At 34.4% G+C, this 18899-nt stretch overlaps 1 protein-coding gene across 29 annotated transcripts in view; it reads left to right on the forward strand.

The window, feature by feature from the left end:
- ADGRL3 (adhesion G protein-coupled receptor L3) overlaps window positions 1–18899 on the forward strand; it is a 744191-nt gene that overhangs the window by 586785 nt on the left and 138507 nt on the right. For 25 of the 29 annotated variants that reach the window (XM_081060173.1, XM_081060156.1, XM_081060146.1 and 22 more), the window contains 3 exons: window positions 1203–1306; window positions 10449–10634; window positions 13737–13775. In XM_081060173.1, coding sequence (XP_080916299.1) covers window positions 1203–1306; window positions 10449–10634; window positions 13737–13775 — 329 coding nt within the window. The remainder of the gene's footprint in view (window positions 1–1202; window positions 1307–10448; window positions 10635–13736; window positions 13776–18899) is intronic. The other 4 variants (XM_081060170.1, XM_081060152.1, XM_081060153.1 and 1 more) reach the window with 1 other exon arrangement.

Consider the following 18899-nt stretch of genomic DNA (forward strand, 5'->3'; position numbering starts at 1 on the left):
TCCTTTTATAAAGGGGAATGATGTTTAGTTCTAAAGTTTTCTGCGGTATGGAATCAGAAAACCTTCCTTCTGAGCCTTATCCCCTTAGTTCTGGGCCTCAGTTCCTCCCTCATTGATATTATTACAGCTCCTCTACTTCAGATATCTGTTGGGAAGTGAAACACTATTTGAAAGCACTTTGCAAACTACAAAACACTGAGAAGTAAGTCATTATTGTTCTGTGACAATTGAGTAGGAGATTTAAAGGCGATGTTCTACAGCTCTCCCACGTGACTGTCTATGTGCTACAAACTCATTTTTCCCTTTGCTCTGGCTCTTCTGCTGTGCTGCTGTTAGGCCCCACACAGTCTCCCACGTTAATTATTGCAGGAGCTTCCTCACAACCTCCGCATCGCTCCCTCGAATTCATCTTCTAGAATGCTGCCACCGTTATCTTTCTAAAACCTGCTCCTTTCTCTCATCTGCTTAATGTTCTTCATTGATTTTCCAGTACCCACACATGCCAGACAAGGGAGTTTATGATCTGGCTTTGCCTGCCTTTCCAACTACATTAAACACAACTTCCCTATTCAGAGACCTCAGGTCAAACCACTTGAAGTTTCCCAAACACAGCATATTTTTCCTCCACTGGGAATGCCATTTCCCACATTGTTTTTCCTGAAAAATCTGCAAATTGATTGCTTTAAGATTCAGTTGCTACCTTGCCTCTGAAAACTGAAGCAATAAGCCCCATGGAGACTGGTACTGCATCCATGTAATTCATGAAATTATCCCCGGTACTTGGCATAGTTGCCAGCAAGTGCTTTAAAAGTATTAAATGTTTCTATTTCTCCATAGTCAGCTGCTTGCCTGGTACTGTACACAGTGTTTTAATAGACATTGTCTCAATTTAGTTATTTCATTTTTATCTTTGTTCATATTTAACATAGCATAGATATAAAATCATTGTAAGAAAGATGGTTTGGGGGTGGGGGAGGGAGATGAGGGTAAGAGGGATCGAATATATGGTGATGGAAGGAGAACTGACTCTGGATGGTGAACACACAATGGGATTTATAGATGATGTAATACAGAATTGTACACCTGAAATCTATGTAATTTCACTAACAATTGTCACCCCAATAAATTTTTAAAAAAAGGAAAAAAAAAAAAGAAAGATGGTTTGACTATCTGAAACAGACCCATTTTTCTCATTATTTTAGGAGTATCAACTTATCAGTGCCTGGCTCCTGATGGAATCTGGGATCCTCAAGGACCAGATCTTAGCAACTGTTCTTCTCCTTGGGTCAACCATATAACGCAGAAGGTAAATCATATGACAAACAAGGAAGTCTCCACGAAACCTAAATCCTCTGTTGTTGATTATAACTGTTGTAAACCAAATGGTCAAGATTTTTAAAAAGTATTAATGTGGAAAAATTATCCCATTTCCGTTTTAGATCTAATGACAACCTCTGATATGCTTTGAGCTAATTCTGGAATTTGTTATTCTTAAAGGGCAAATCCATGAACTTCCTCTAAGCCAGGCAGTATTGCTTATAATAATTTTATTATTAATAAAACGTATATGGTATTGTGAACTACAGATATAAAAGTCCAAATGATATTATAAATCAAGCAAGCAAAAGCTTTTAGCATACATACAGATTTTCCTGTGGAAATAATAATTACAGTAAAAAAAAGTCTACCTTTGGAATCACAGCCATTTGATAAGTGTTCTGTAACCTAATCGTTTATCAGTGTTAAAAGTCTACACGTGTGTAACGGAATCTTGCAGACTCAAATTTGCAGGGCTTATTTAGTTGCAATATGTTGAACATTTTTATTATTAATGCACTGTGGGGTTTTGAAATGATTTCATTACAAACAGAGACCAGATGTGCATTTATGCCAAAAGGGCTATGGGATGAATCCTTATTATAGCAATTTGAGTGGATTTATGCACTCCTAAAATGGAGAGTCCTTCTATGGCACATTAGCTATGCTAAGGAATTTCTGAAAGAGATTTTTCCTGAGAAATATTACAAATGATGGCGTTACTAAAAGCCTGTCTGTGCCATTTGCTCTTTTCTGTATTTGTTTTTAACCAGGCTGACCCTCAATAATGTGCTGTATAATAATCCATAAATATCTACCCCATAGATCATTCAGCAGATGAGCCATAACTATCTGTTTACCCTAAATCATGGAAGAACAGTGGTTATATTGACTCGAGTTACTCTCTTACGTATGCATCTCCATACTTGTTGCAATTCATAATGATGCTTCTCCAGTTTCAGCACTGTTCCTGCCACAGACAGTTTTTATGTCCTTTGATTTTATTACAATGTAGCTCAGACCCCAAGGCAAATAACTCTTGCTGGATGTGATCAGATTAAGAGATCAGTAGCATATCTCCTTATATTAGCAACTTTTAAAAAATACTTCCTACATACTTAGCCCAGGGGTTAATACTAATTCACTAATAATTCACCTAGAAAGCTGAGTGGTTCTCATGACAGTCCCTGAATATGATTGGACTGTTTCATTGAAGAAATTATGGGGTGACTTTAACTGACAATAATGATGGTTAATTCTTTTCTTTCCTTGGCAGACCTGCTAATCTTTTGACAAAAGAGATAATTCCTTGCAAAGAACAGACAGCTGTTGTTGCCCATTTGATTTATGGATAGGGTGCTTCTGTTTTATAACAAATATGTTCCATTCTTCCAGAGCATTTCTGTTTAATGTCACAGAATCTACAAAATTATGTTGTATCATAATTATATTAAGATTATAGAATTTAGGCAATTAGAATTTATAATACCTTAGCTCGATTACTTATAAATTTATACAATCTTCAAACGTATAACAGGAGACTTTGGAGCACAACACGTTGGCTTATGTAACTAACCCAAGGCCAGACTTGGAGCTGGTGTTTACCTGGGTCTGCCTTTATCAAGACATCATGCTTAGCGACAACGCTGGTTAAATTGTATGGGCCTTTGTATCACACACTCACTGACCTAGTCTCTCTTCACTTCTGTCCACCCTTTGATCTGGCGTGTCCCTCATATCTCCAAATAGTTATGTTACTCATTGAATGTAAATGGTAGTAGAACAGCTTTCTTTACTACAGAAGTCCAACAGTTAAATATTAAGTGTTAAGTATTAACACTTTTAAACATTAAACATTAGAGAACTAATATACAGTGCTCACAGGTATGTTTCTATATTTTCTCTCCCATTTCCCCAAAGCATCTTCCTCCAAATTCATACCTTTGCTCACTTCCACCCCCAGTACCAGAATCCCCACAACAACCAGAAGGGACATTGGAAGAGGGTTTGTTTACAGTGGTATTGTTGCTGGAGGCTCACAGGGATGTCCAAATAGAAGACTCAGCCTGAAGCAGGGGTGACCAGGTTCTTGTCATAGCAGGAGAAAGAATTCAGGAGCGAGATACATGCAGGAAAGCACAGATCCTTTATTGAAAGGAAGGCACGTGCTTGAGAGGGAAGTGCTGGGGAACTCAGGTTGAGTCACTGGGAGGAAGTCCTAAACATTGGTATGTATACCTCCTGGAGGCCCATTTTGTAACATCCCTTTGTCGTAACCACAATGTAAATGAGATTATGAGGACATTTTAATTAGCTAAGAGTCAGGCCCTGAATAAAAGGGCTAGCCTTGCTGGATGAAACTGGTTCTTGTGCTGGGGCTGCAGGTGCTGGATACAGTTACTTGTTACCTTTGTAATCAGTGAGGAGCCTCCTGTTGTATCCTGGAGGGAGTTATCAATTTCCCAGGCTATTTATCCTGCCCCAGTTTTGGGGAAGCCCAAGTTCACTGGAACAAACTGATCAGGAACCCAGAGCTAGTAATGGAAGTAGAAGTGCTCCCAACTGCTGACTTGTGGTTGCTGGATCCAAGGAGTGACTGAAAATTGGAAGCAGGGTGTCCTTGAGAAGAAAGATATCATATAGACAAACTAAACGGCCTACCCTCAGGTGACTTTTCAGAAAGAAATCTAGGGGAATAAATACCCAGACCTCACTCTTCCACCTCCCGCCATTCACCTTCCCAGCTTCCCCATAGCCAAATCCAAACAGAAGCCAGAAAAGAGAGGTGTTCTTAATAACAACCATGTATTCCCACCTTGTAGGTCAGAGAGCAGGATGGAGGAGGATGAAAAGTAGCCTTGAACTAGCAAATGGAAAGTACCCAGATTAGCTCTCAGCTTTTCCCTCCCCTTCTCTCACGTTCCACCTTTGCCATCCCCTTCTCCTCCTTCCTACCTTCACTGCTCCATTCCGCCCTCCTTCCTTTCCCTTGTCCCATCCCCCGCTCCTGTGTTCTGACCTCCCCCCTTTTCTCTAATGGGCTTTTTTAAATATGCCACGTTGAAAATTAAAGCAAAATAGGTATCTTTAATGATTAATTTCTCCCCTCCTTCGCCCATTGCAGTTCTGTAAACTTTAGACTTTTAATGTAAAGGAACACTTTTTACTCCCAATGAAAGCATAGATGAACAAAGGAAGGAGGGGGTAATTCTCTTATTGAAACAGTGTGTTTAGTTTCCCTTTCCCCAAGGATTTGTGGGTGAATGTCCCCTGGGATATAAGGCACCTCCTTATGGCTTTATGGTGCTTCTGGGGAATTTCTGAGGACTTTAAGGGAAAGAAACCCTCTGAATCACAGCCTGCCATCTCTAACATGGGGAGGATGGGGCCAATAACTGGCCTATCTGATATTGTAAAATAGTAACAGTATTTCATGTAATTCATTTCATTATCGATACTATTTACTCACTGTGTGTCAGGCACTATAGACAGAAAGTATACACAAATAAACTGATCAGAATGCTTATTTTAGTTGGAAAGAGCAAACTTTATATTTTCACTTTTATTAGGCAATGAGTTATGCTTTATCCTCTGCAGTCAGGCCAGGAGGCAGAAAACAGGTAAAGAATCCTGATGGTTTCTGACTCACAAATAAATTCAGGCCACTTACATGCTGGTGAAATTATAGATTAAATGTTGTATAGTAATAGAGAGTGAACTACATTTCACTAGTGAAAAATGTGTGCCTTTGAAAGTCAGAATATCAAGAAATGTATTACAAACAAACTAGCCAGAATACTTTCATAATGATGAGATTAAATAAAAAGCACAATTCTTACAGAAAGGGAAAGACAAAAGTTATGTACAAAGGGACCTTTACCCCAGCAACAATAGAGGCAGAGGAGGGGAGGGAGAGAGAAAGAAAGAGAATGATTGGTAAGTAGCTGAGTGGATGGATGGATGGATGGATGGATGGATGGATGGATGGATGGATGGATGGATGGATAGGTTAGGTAGGTAGATAGATAGACAGGTAGACAGGAAGACAGATAGAGAGATAGACAGATAGATAGATAGATCCTTTTTCATATTAATGTTTTAAAAATAATTTTCAGTTTCTATTGAAAGCCAATAAATTAAATAAATAGTTCAATAAATTAATAAATAGTTCAGAGTTCTGCCTTTTCAAACATATGTGGAAAGGTGACAAAATATCATTTTTTTCACCTTTCTTTATGACTGCTTACCAAAATCATAGTCTCTGTCTTTAGCTTAATCTCTTGCTTAGATTAAAATTTTCAAAAAGTAGTTTATGTTTTCTGTTTTGGATACCTTTAAAGACTTTATTTCACTTTATAATCTCTCTACATTTTCAATTTAAAATTATGTAAGATTGCAGTTTTGAATAACTTTTGTATTTATTTACCTGTGAAGTAAGTTGTGTTTCCTACTTCATGACCTGGTCCAACTATTATCTGCAAAAGAAATGCCTGAATTGTCACTGGTTAATAGTCTTTCTATTTCTAGAAAACTAAAGTGTCTTTTGTTTGTACACAAGCTACTGACAGAGTTTGAGAAAAGTAGGGTTCTTCATGCATTTTTAAAGGAAAGATATGAAGATCTAGAAAATACTGTTGCTATTTTACAATATCAGAAAATTCAGTTACTTTGCTTGGGAAGACTAGGTTGAATCCAGTCACCTATGTTTTAATTTCCCCATTCTTTTAATCTCTGTAATCTAATATGAAATGAAAGTAAATTGGTTTTTAATATTATTAAAGATTGGTGGGGTTTCCAAGGCTTTGGATTTATTTAACCTTCTTTAAAATGTAAGGTAGAAGCATTTAATTGTTTATATACCTACTTGACTCAGCTTTATAGCAAAATAGGTAGATCTTTCAATGAAAGAGTAGCCACATACTTAAACAATATTAGTAACTCCTTCATGAATTGTTTTGGCACCCTCTTAATGTTTAATACAACAAATCTCATAAAATATCAAGCTTATTTCAAAGAATATTGTTTTTATTTGTGTTAAAAGTTGAAATGTAAATAATATCCATCTCCATCATACTAATCCTTAACTAAATCTACAGGGTTTCCTCTCACCCATTCAAGTCCTAGACATAGTCCCACCATTTCAATACAGGCTTTACTTTACTAATCCTCAGAAAACGAGTAAGATTTTTCAGTGCCCTTGTGCTTATTTCTCAGAAATAAGTTTAGTAGAATTTAGTAAAAACAATGTTAGAGATAGACATTTTAATGAGGTCTGTAAACTAGGGTGTGTGTAATAACTTCATTTCCTTGCTTGTCCTCTGCGTTAGACAACTTGAAGCAAGTTAAAGATAATGAGTTTATGCTTGCATGGAAGTCAGATAATTGTAGTCCATCGTAACTGTGGTGAGAGAAATAAATAGGGTCATCAGAAAGACAGTAGAGCAGCTTCTGGATGCCCCTGGAATGAATATGGTTAGTGAAGGCCTGGTCTGGAAAGGCAACATTTCACTGAGCCATGAACTTTGAGGTCCCAGTGGCTATGGGAGAGTCCAGGTAAAGGCACCACAGGTGAGTCATGTGAGCAAGAAACCCGGGCATGGCTCATGGTGCCTTCCTTTCCTTCCTTTCCTACATCCAATCAGACAGTAGGCCTCTACATGTACTTGTAAATCTCTCCCAAATCAGGCCACTACTCACTTTTCTCCCGTGCTACTACCCTAATCCACAATAGCTTCTGTTGCTGTGGCCTTACAGCAGGTCTCCTTTTGGTCACTCCTGAACCCTCTAATTCATTCTCCTGAGTTTGGTATGTTTCAAATACAAAGTGATTAGACCACTCCTATTTAGAGGATATTTCAGTCCCTTCCCTGGCTCTTAGCACAATTCCCAAATCTCCATCATGACATCCAAAGGGCGACTATTTAATCTGTTCCTTCTTCAGCTTTCCAACTGCCCAAACCCCAGTTACAGTGGCCTTTGTGCAGTTTCCCTAAAACTCCAAGCCCTTCCCTCATAAAAGCAGTGTTCTCTGCCTGGTGGCCCCCTCTCATCCCAACCCAATTCCTTATTTTCCATTCCATCTCAGATTTAACATTCTTCCTTAGGAAAGTATTTCTTAAATTATTCTCTAACTTCATATTATATCTAACTTCACCAGGTTAAAAATGCCCTTAAACTGGGATTCTGTACTGCACTCCACAAAATTGAAATTAAATAATTCTGAGGTTAATTTATTAAAAGCCCTTTCCCTTGCTGGTATATAAGTTCCTTATGTTATTGGGAAACATTTTATCCACCATTGTATCCTCAAACTTCAGCATAATGCTATTAGAAATCCAAAGTTTGGTTAAAGAACAAACAAACATATAGACAAAATAAATAATTGTTGAAATTATAGAGACAGAGATATTCATCCTATTTCTTAAAAACTAGACATAACAAATGTTCTACAGATGCACATAATTTATGCTATATATTGATACTGAATTCTGAAGGTTATAAAAAAATGTTTTATTTTTCTTTCTGTTGTACCTACAGTAAGTACATTATCTTCTGAAACCATGGTTATTCTAGACTTTACTTTTTATATGGAATCCTGTTGACTTTCTCCCCACCAGCTCACAACACTATTCCTTCTTACTTGGTCAACTTCAACTTCTTTTAAGGCTTCACGTACCTGTAACCTTCTATTACCTTCCCACCCCGTTTCTAGGTGTTTCCCTGTGCTATATTCCCATAATACCTCATATGCGTTTCTGTTATTACAATTGCATTATTGGTTTAATATTATCTGCCTTTACTTCCCCCCTCCCTCAAACACACACCCTCTACCCCAATCCCACCACGTAGAAAGTGTGCTTTCCTGAGTGCAAGAGCTATTTAACACTTGTTTTTATTTCCTCAGCAAATAACAAGTGTCCAAATAATTGTGGAATGAATGAAAGATTTTTCCATGATTTCTTCAATTACATGACAAAGAGGGGATCAGAATGAATAGTTATATCAATTTTTACTTTACTGTAAAAACATATTTTTCATATTTTTATTATAAATATTTTTATAACTTGTTTGTATTTCAGTTTTTTTCCTACACTTTTCTTATCAGTGAATATTGCGTTTCAAAGTTCTTTTAGAGTTTAGTAGATTTATTCTTCATAAATAAACACTTCTTGAATGCTAAAATGTAGCTACTATTTTTATGATACATTAATTATTTGATTTTCAGTTTTTATGAGCTATTGACACATATATAGTCAGTATCATCTTTTATGTTGAGAGCAGTTATATTTTGATTTATAAGTCATCTGTATTTTCAACTTTTTAATTAGTGTACAGAAAAAAAGTTTAAATTTGTATATAAATTGCATAAGCCTTCTTTTCTACCTTATCATGTTCCTCCCCAATATTGTAATAAGCAATGTTAAAAACTATTTTCAACTACACAGGAAAAAATCAGATTAAAATATGATTATATCAGTGCTATTATTTCTTATTTGTTCTCTTATTTATTTTTTCTTAGTTTATTGATAAATAATTTTGCTTTTCATAATGTTCCCTAATAGATGTAATGAAAATCAATGCTTGCATCTTTATTTTTGAGATATTGTTAATATAGAAACTGTATGGCCTAATTCAGTAGGTCTCAAATTTTTTTCAACATGGCCCATTTAAGTGAATCAAAAGACTCCTGAGGTCTTTCTGTCATGACATTTTCTCATAGAAAAAGTATTATGTCGTTATAAAGAAATAGAAGAAAACAATATAACAACAGCAACAATGGTAATAATGGTAATAAAACAATTACACAATGATTAATAAAGTAAAACAATAGTAATCCTACAAATATATTAAACTGTTAGAGTTTATATATGTTATATAATATATAACAAATAAACTGGTGATATGCTCTTCATGGGGGCTATACAAATATGCGTTGTCGGTAGTAGTTTATGAGAGTGATAAACAGTTCACAAATGCTTACCAACATTTCATGTTACTAAACTTTTTAATGATTTTGAATTAGTTTTTTTTAATTAGTCATTTTCTGTATGCTTGAGAATATGATCATTAATGATTTAGATAGTCCAATCGCTTCAATTTATTCATTTAGTTCCTTAACATTCAATCCTGCTAGAAACTTTTGTTAAGCATCCCTGAGTAGTTACAACCTGCTTGACAAAGAGTTTTGTTTGTGATCCCTGTAGCCTTCTGAATAGCCATTAAGGAGAGCGCCTTCCAAAGAAAGGACCTTTATGTTTGTGATTCTAAGTTCTATATTGGACTGTGCTAAAAAAAAAAAAAAAAAGAAAAAAAAAAGAAAGAAAGAAAAGAAAAGAAAAGGAAGAAAAAAAAGAAGCTCATTTTCTAAATAATGATACTGTTAATACTTTATGTTGTAATAGTGCAAGATAGTCCTATTTCATTATCCAGAACCATCAAATTTGCTCATGTGATCATGGGGTATTAGCCTTTATCTCTTTGAACATCTTCGGAGTTTTGACAATTTGATACGTTCTTATTGAATATTCTTGAAAAACCAGCATACAGTTTCAGAAAAGGAAAATGCTAAAAACAGCAATTGTTTGCTACCCAGTGCATTGGAAGCAAAATCTCTTATTTAGTAGGTAACAAAATGAAGACTACTTTGAAAAACAGGAATTTTATTTGGGATACAATTTTCACAGAATTTAGCAGCCAGTGAGTATTCATTGTGTGCTAAGTGCTAAATTAGGCACAATGGAAAATTTGTACTTACCTCTGAAAATTTAGAATATGGTTGGAGATTCATAATGCAAACTCATCAGCATCCAATTTAAAAACTCAGAGAAAAATCATAGAGCAAACAGACTTTAACTACCCAAATGGACAGTTAACGTGAGAGCAAACCAAGCTTTTGAAGTAAGATTCCTCAGAAAGAGCTGTGTAAAGACACATATATTTCAAGTCAGGTATTGTAGAATAAGACGGATTAGCAGGAAAACCCAGGGAATGTGTTCCAAATGAAGATGGAATTTGATGACTATTTCTTGGCTCGATGATTGTAACTTATATGAAAACAATTATCCACAGAGACCAATAAAATTACTTAAGTTAAGATCTCTTTCCTTCTTATTCTCATTTCAAAATTGCAGTTGAAATCTGGAGAGACAGCTGCCAACATTGCTCGAGAGTTGGCTGAACAAACAAGAAATCATTTGAATGCTGGAGACATCACCTATTCTGTCCGTGCCATGGATCAGCTGGTAGGCCTCCTGGATGTACAACTCCGGAACTTGACCCCAGGTGGAAAAGATAGTGCTGCACGCAGTTTGAACAAGGTAAAGACCCTGGTGATATTTATCTTTAAAGTTGTAGTGAAATCAGTGACACTTCCTTGATTAATTTCTCGCTAATAAAATTAGATCATTTTCTATTAAAGTTAGATCTTTCTAAAGAGTATCTCTACTTATATAGTCAGTTCACTTCACTGTTTCATTATAATTATGATTGTATTTGGCTTTTACTCCAAAGAAGCAATAAATGATAATCTCTCCATATATATTTATAGTCTTATTTTCCGTAATGTTTACTCTCTTATGTATGCTAAATTCTGAGAGGATTAATATGGATAAATGCAATTTATTTTGTTTCTATTTTTTCCTTTCACATTTTTATATTAAAATAATTAACAATACAACAAATATGTAATCAATAAGTAAAAATTTAGGAAATAGCAATGATGAGAAAGGATATTAGCAATTCATGATAGATATTTTAAAACAAAATCATTTAACCAAATTAATATTACATTTAAAAACTCAGTGCCAATATCTAGGTTTTAATATTTATTTCTTTTTGGTATTTAAATTACTCCACTTTTGCATTACTACCATTAAAACTTAAAAGATTTAAATGTATTTCCGCAAATTTGAATTGTAAATATTAAAATAACTCATGTTTTAAAAACATATTTTATATATTGTATTTATGTTTATAAAGATAGATAAGTATATTATATACACATATGTAAGCAATATATTATGTATAATCTATATACTATACAAGAACTTTACTTACATAAATATATAAATTATATTTTACGTATTTATAGTTTATAGGGAATATAATTTATTTATGTGGCAAAGTATCACATGGTAAGTTAACCTCATACTGAGAAGATACTAAAACTACTACCAACAAATGAAAAGTGTTCCCTGAAAGATATTGTGTAGTAGAGATGATCAGTTATTGAAACTGGATTTTAAGGCCTTGAATTATCATGATAATCTTACTACTAAAAAAGCAAGCATTTGGCACTGACAGACTAATTTTTTCTGTGGAATTCACTCACTAAATGAGCATTCCCCTTTAGAATGAAAACTGACTTTGCAGAGTGGTCTTTTAATATGCGTACTTAGTTCTTTTGTGTCTTGTTAGACTAACAGCCTCACTCGTCAAAATGGAAGAAAAGTTTTAAGTAATATTGGTATGGCATAGGAAAGCCTGATATTTTATCTGGCAAATATAGATTTTTCCTGCAATTTCATCCTGAGAAAAGATTTATCTATTAGATACACATATTATTAAAGCTTTGTATTTATTTATTTATTTATTTATTTATTTATTTATTTATTGAGCATAAAGGAGTTAATTTTGTCACTTATGCCTCTGATAGAATCACAACCAAGCCCCTTATAGAATATAATTCACAACTGCCTTTGTAATCTGGGCATGCTGTGATTTTAATGTGTTATTATCCAGGATGCTGACTGGATGCTATTAATGAGTATCCCTGCCAGCTATTGTTATCATAATGTACTGCAAGTAGTAATTTCTATTAATGTTACATATCCATAACATTAGTTGTTATAGCAATACTTTGTGTCTTTATTTAAAAATGGTATTGATGTGGGACAGTATCGAGTAAAGCTGGCAATTAATGTCACATTCTAACTGGCTACAGCTAATCAGCTTGCCTACTCTGAATATCAAATAACTACATAATGGGCAAATTTCCATTTGTGAAGCTTTTTAATGCTGTCTTTTGTTTCCCATTTGGCTTTTTTCAATTGTTTATATAATGTGGTTTGTCTATGTTAATTTGCATGATGGGGGTAAGGAGATGGGAGGGCAAAGGTTATTCATGTGCTTGCTGGCTCTCTCTCATTTCCTGTGGTCTCCACTGTTCCCTGAAGCAGTTATGACCCATCAGATTTGCAAAGTCAACTCCTTACAAATCAACTGCTCTCCACATTGAAATTCTGGAGGGTTTAAAGTCCTGCAAAATTGAGATGCGAGTCAGTGATCTAAATGACAGGATTAGCAATTTACTTGCACTCATTCCTCACTTAATTCTTTGGAGGAGTAACTGCTCAATTCTCATTAAAGAATGTATGAATTAAAGTTGGGAGAGTGTTTGCCACACAAAAGGCATCAGAGTAACTGCTTCTTAAAACTGAGTAATTTCCTGCTTCAACAATCAAGGCTACTGAAAGTAAAAACAATATATATATATATATATATATATATATATATATATATATATATATATATATATATATATATATATATATGGACATGGAGGAAAACCACAGTCTAATTTATAAAAATTTGGGTCAGTTATTAAGGCAAATAGCTCATTAATTATTAATTTTATTACCAGGAAAAAAAGTTTGGGACTAAATATGAGTTGCTGTTAACCTTTTGCTCAATAAAACATCACTGTGTATGCAGATAAAGAAATGAACAAAAACAGGCTCCTTGTCCCACAGAAGTTTCTAAAATGTATAATTATTTTATTCAAAACTGTCAAAGGAAATTCTTCAAGAATTAAAAGTAGTGATAAATCGCTATATTGTTCACATTACTTTAATCAGAAGTAACTTATCTCTTCGTATTTATCCCTTAGAATCCAATTATCACAATAGGTATTTCTATTCCTGATAAACAGAATTTTTTGTATGTTTGAATGTATAGTTTGTGGTACATATTAACCATCTATATAATCTGTAAACCACAAACAATGTATTATCCTTGAAAAATGGGTTCCAAAATTTTGACATAATTTACTTAACTTCATGTGTCTTCATCTGTGGCCCATGAATTCAAAACTAACCTGATATGTAATGAATCATTTCAAATGAATGAAGTATATTGATTTTTACTAATGTCTACTAAATGTATTCCAAGATTTCTTTTCATCATTAACAGTTTTATACCATCCCGTTTTCACTTGGGTTGTTCTGAAAGGGTGTTGGCTACTATTTTTTTTAAGCCATGGCTTACATTTTGCTGCTGCTTAGCCTTCATTCTCCTCTGGAAAGTAGGGCACAACAAAATACGGTGTTTTGTGTAGATGTGTTCTTTTATTTTTCTTGTTTCTTCTGTCACTAACTTGTTTTTTCTATTCTGTGTTTAATCTGCTGTCTTAATGGATTCAGCTTCAGAAAAGAGAGCGCTCTTGCAGAGCCTATGTCCAGGTACTTTCTGCGTTTTTATAAATGTGTTACGTTGTTGAATTTTCTCTGTTGGTGATAGCATGTATGAACATCTGTTAAAAAAATGATAATGCACCCTGGTGAACTAAAGAAATTTCAGAGTGCATGAAGGTTGGGAATGGGAAAACATACGAAAGGGGATATATTAAAGAGATTTAGCAGTGCCAACACTCTTTCATGCAAGAGGAACACAGGCTAAGAGGAGGTGCAACTTGGGGTGTGAGAATTTTTATCGTCACTAAAAGGTGAGATGGGTGTGATATATGAATCTCTCATTTCTTCGTAGAGACCTATATGAAAACATTTCATTCATACCTTAAGCCTGCTGATATTTTAGTAGCAAGTCATTCAGAAATAACACTCAAAGTCATACAAGACAATGAATAGCCCAGGATCCTTGGAAAATCATGTTTCTATACCAAAATGTTCAACATATGCTGTGATTTTCTTACTTTCCCACTAGTTATAAATGTGTAAATGTAATTTTTCTCCAGTTAGCACATTGCAGTTTGTTTCTAAGCAAGGTAAAAACCATTCCTGTGTTTATGAAGTACGTATAAAAAAAGAAATAGAAACAAGCTTTATAATTCTTTTCCCAAGAATGGAAGGAAGGCAGTGTAGGAGCGGAAAAATTTCCTTTCTTCCCTTCTAGGTTCTTTGGCAGGTCTAATAATTAAATTGGCATAAAACAGATTAACAGGGAGAAAAGAATTTTAATTATGTACGTATGGGAGCCTCATGAAGACATGAAACTCAAAGGCATTCCTGCAGTTGAGGTTTATATGCCATCCTGGGCTAAAGAAATGGGAAGGGGCCTAGGGCTTCAAAGGGGAGGAGGGAAATTCACAGGAAGATGAGAAGCCAGATGTTAGTAAACAGATGTTTGCCCTGCCATGCAGGCAAATCTTTCAAATAAAAAGTTATTTCTGGTAATAGCTCTCTTTCTGGTACAGGCCCCCTATCTAAATTATTTTAGGTAGTTAACAGAGAGGTAAAAGTTTTTTCCGGAGTATGGTGGGTCTTCATTGCCTTGATTTCAAAATAAACCACATGCCAGAGTGAAAAATTTGGGGTGGTGTATCCTGCTCCCCTTCAGCAGAAAGGCAGAAAGTCAGGAAGGAAGGACAAATATAAAACTGTGGTAATAAACTTTATTCTTTATCTATGTCATAGCATTTTTAAAGGGAAGACCATTGCATTTATTAAGAGAGATGCCCTCAAGAACCAGTTACTTGTTCTCACATTGGTAGTCCATAAACTAAACCATATTAGTTTATTCACAATAAGGGTATTTTGTGAGAGTTATTTAAAAGGAAAAAAAAATAGTAAACTGAGTATCAAACAGATATTAGGAAGATAAGCTTTTAATTTATGTTTTACTATATAAAATAATGACTAGTTGTATAAGAAACAGTTCAAGTTTATTTTTCTAAGATTTCAGGAAAGAAATTGTTTTGGGAGGTTAACATACTACATATATGAGTGATCTATACTCTTAGTGTGTGCAGTAGAGAAAGTATTCTTCAGCACTGAAAGCTGAAGTTCATTTTCGAGCAATTTTAGGATTGCTTTTATTTGCAATCTATACTATTCCTTTAATGGAGCCTTGCAGATAATTAGCCTTTTGGTATTTAAATCTATGAAATGCATGGTCATTCAAACTCAAATCTCTGATGGCAAATTAATAGCACAGTTTATTCGGTGACTGATTTCCTGTTGTTATAATTGACTGGCTATGAGTAAATGTTTCAGCTATTGACTAAATAACCTGATAAGGTCAAATACATACAGAATATCGGTTAAGCAGAAATGCTCTGCTCACTAATACATGGCATTACTTCTATTCATTTTACTGTAGATAATATTAATATGAAATTTTAGAGTGAATAATACTTTAAACTTTAACCTGTATCAATGATAAAGACTTGTTTATGTTCCCTATTTTTTCTATGTTCAGAGCATGGACTATCTATGAAACAGATATGAAATATACTTGAAGTGCTTTATGCATTAAATTTGAAAAAAGATAACCGTTTTGCCATAAAGAGATTCTTAAAAAGTATGGCCTTTCCATGTAAACAAACAATAATTCTTCTAAGTTTGATTTTAACCATTTAAGTCCATTTAGCTATTAATTATTTAGAGGTACAGTGTCTTTTTTTTTTAATTTATTGGGGTGACAATTGTTAGTAAAATTACATAGATTTCAGGTGTACAATTCTGTATTACATCATCTATAAATCCCATTGTGTGATCACCACCCAGAGTCAGTTCTCCTTCCATCACCATATAGTTGATCCCCCTTACCCTCATCTCCCACCGCCCCACCCCCTCGGTACAGTGTCTTTTTTATGAATTACCTAGATCCATCTTTTACTTCCTCTTACTTCCTACCTTTTCTTTATTTGACAAAATTCACACACACGAAAAAAGCACAGTGAAATCTGGACTGTCAGCTGTCAGCTATGATAACTGATCTGTAAGTGAAGAATTACAAAGTGATTGCTTTGATTTTTCTAAATGAAGCATGAATCTCCTAAGATTTATTAGGCTTGTATCTCAAGAATTTTAACAGAAAAAAAAAAAAAAAGGTCATATATATTTTTCTTTATTTAGTTGTAATTTTGGATTATACTAAAATCCTTATTGACTGCAAAAAGAAATTGACATGAGTCATATTAAAAAAGAAAAAAATACTATTATCATGTCTTGGGCATACTACACACCTTCATATAAGAACATACTTTTAAGTTTTATGCCAGAGAAGATAACTAAGGCTTGTGTCACGTATGAATATTAAATAGCTACTGTGATGTAATACTACCAGAAGGAACCTTAGAAATGAAGCTGAGATAGATGAGATCTGGAGAGATGAGATGATGTCACACAACTAGCACTGATGCTCCTCTCTGACCTGTATCCAATGCTCCTTCAATACCAACAGTAATTGAGAATAAATACATTTATTCATAATTAGGCCCCAAATATGTGAGTGTTACTGTTTAGAGCATTTTGCATAACTTTTTATTTAATATTCAACAATCCTATTATATAATTATTGTTATTATTTACTTAGAAGAGAAAATGGGGCCTAGAGAGGATTCAATGACTTTCATAAGATCATGCAATAACTGAGGGGGTCTTGAGTTCAAAGCTAGGAGTTCCTGATTCAGAAGCTCATGCTCTCAATCAATAAGATACCACTATTGCCGAACTGACTTTATTATTTGGTATTAGGAGTCAGGATATATCATTTGCTTTATATTTATTAATTTATTGTACTATATTTCAGAGATGGTATAGAGTAAAACATGTTTTCCTATTTTTTTGAGACAGTTCAAATTGTTTGTATGGTAATTATTTTGTACTGCTATATTAAGGTCAAGTACAAACATGATTTGCTTTGAAGTGCTTTTTTTTTTTTCCAGAGAAAACTGTGATTTAAAAATTATCATATAGAGAGAAGAAAAAGCGGTAGAAAATATGGTAACTTGAAGTTAAAGGAGAAAGTGTCAAACTGTTTTCCAAAGTAGCTGCACAGTTTTAAATTTCCACCAGCAATATACAAGGGTTTTGATTTCTTCATGCCTTTGGCAATACTTGTTATTTTCTGTCTTTTTATTATAGCCAACCCAATACAGTGAATTACAGAAATCCGTAACTCTAGTCATGGAATGGAGGCAAGGGAGGTTTGGGAGTGCAATGCATGAACCAGTAACAAATCATATGGCTCCAGAAAACGTCTGTGGTTCTTGTGAGAATCTGGGAGTAGAATAAGACCTCAAATAGCTAAAGAACAGCTGCCTTTGGGTTCTATATATGTAACCAAAACTGAGGTTTACTTTTTTAAAAAATTATTTTTCAACCCCCAGTTCCCATCTTTTAAGTAGTAATGTTTGTTAGCATTATTCTCTTGTTTAGCAGGAACTATTAAGAATACCGGCAGTCGTTTTACTGCTTTGAAAGCAGGACATTTTCCTACTTAAAAATATATTTTAGTTTATATCAGCATTTGTCCTCAAAATCTCAGAGGCCTCGCTAGAGACGCTGCAGTTGGCCTTGCTTGTTGGAAAATATAAGTACATATGTTTATTGATGTGAATCTTGTAATTCTTCGAAACCTGCTATTACTTGCAGTTGGGTTGAGAACAGATCAGAAAAAATTGTTATACAGATGCAAATTAACACACACACATACACACACACACACACCTGACTTTCTTCCTTCTTCCCTTCCTTCCTTCCTTCCTTTCTTTCCTTCCTTCCTTCCTTCCTTCCTTCCTTCCTTCCTTCCTTCCTTCCTTCCTTTCTTCCTTCCTTCCTTCCTTCCTCTCTCCCTCCCTCCCTCCCTCTCTCCCTCCCTCCTTTCCTTCCTTCCTTCCTTACATATTTTTTTGAAAGGCACGTGGTATATGTGTTCTTTAAAGCTTATGAAGTATTTGAAACAAGCCTCTTTTAATTTAAACTTGGAACTATAATTTGCTTATTTTATTTATTTAGTTTGTTTTACCCTAATTATCCATTAGAAATCACTATCCTAGATACCAGCAGTGCAAAAACAATCTCTATTTTCAACTGGAAAAATATCACAGAGTAGTTAACAAAAATATTCCAGCATTAATAGTTGAGAACATGTGCCCAGTAACCTTATCAGCACTGGAAATGCACATAACCTGCTTTCTCTCCTAGAGTGAAATTTCTAGTTGCAGAATATAAACAATACTCTAAATATATGAAATATATAGTATAAGAGATAATGATAAATGCTAAGGAGAGAAAACATAGTGTAGGGGTGGAAAAGTTTTCCTTTTATCCTTATTGGTTCTTTGCTGGTATAATAATCAAATAAGACAGATTAGCAGGAGAAAAACAAACAAAAGTTTGATAACCTGTATATCTCCTGTATATACGGAAGAGATCCAAGGAAATTGAGTATCTCACTGAAATGGCTGAAACCAACACCTTAAATATAATTCTCAAAGACAAAAGATGTTGGGAGTGAGAGGAGTCAGTTATGGGAGGTTACCAAGAAAAGCCCAGTAAACAAAGGGTAAGGTTGTTATGTAGATTCAAGTCATTATCTTCTTCATTGATTAGAGTTTCTAG

Source organism: Rhinolophus hipposideros (genome assembly GCF_964194185.1).
Source record: "Rhinolophus hipposideros genome assembly, chromosome: 1".
NCBI classification, from domain to species: Eukaryota; Metazoa; Chordata; class Mammalia; order Chiroptera; family Rhinolophidae; genus Rhinolophus; species Rhinolophus hipposideros.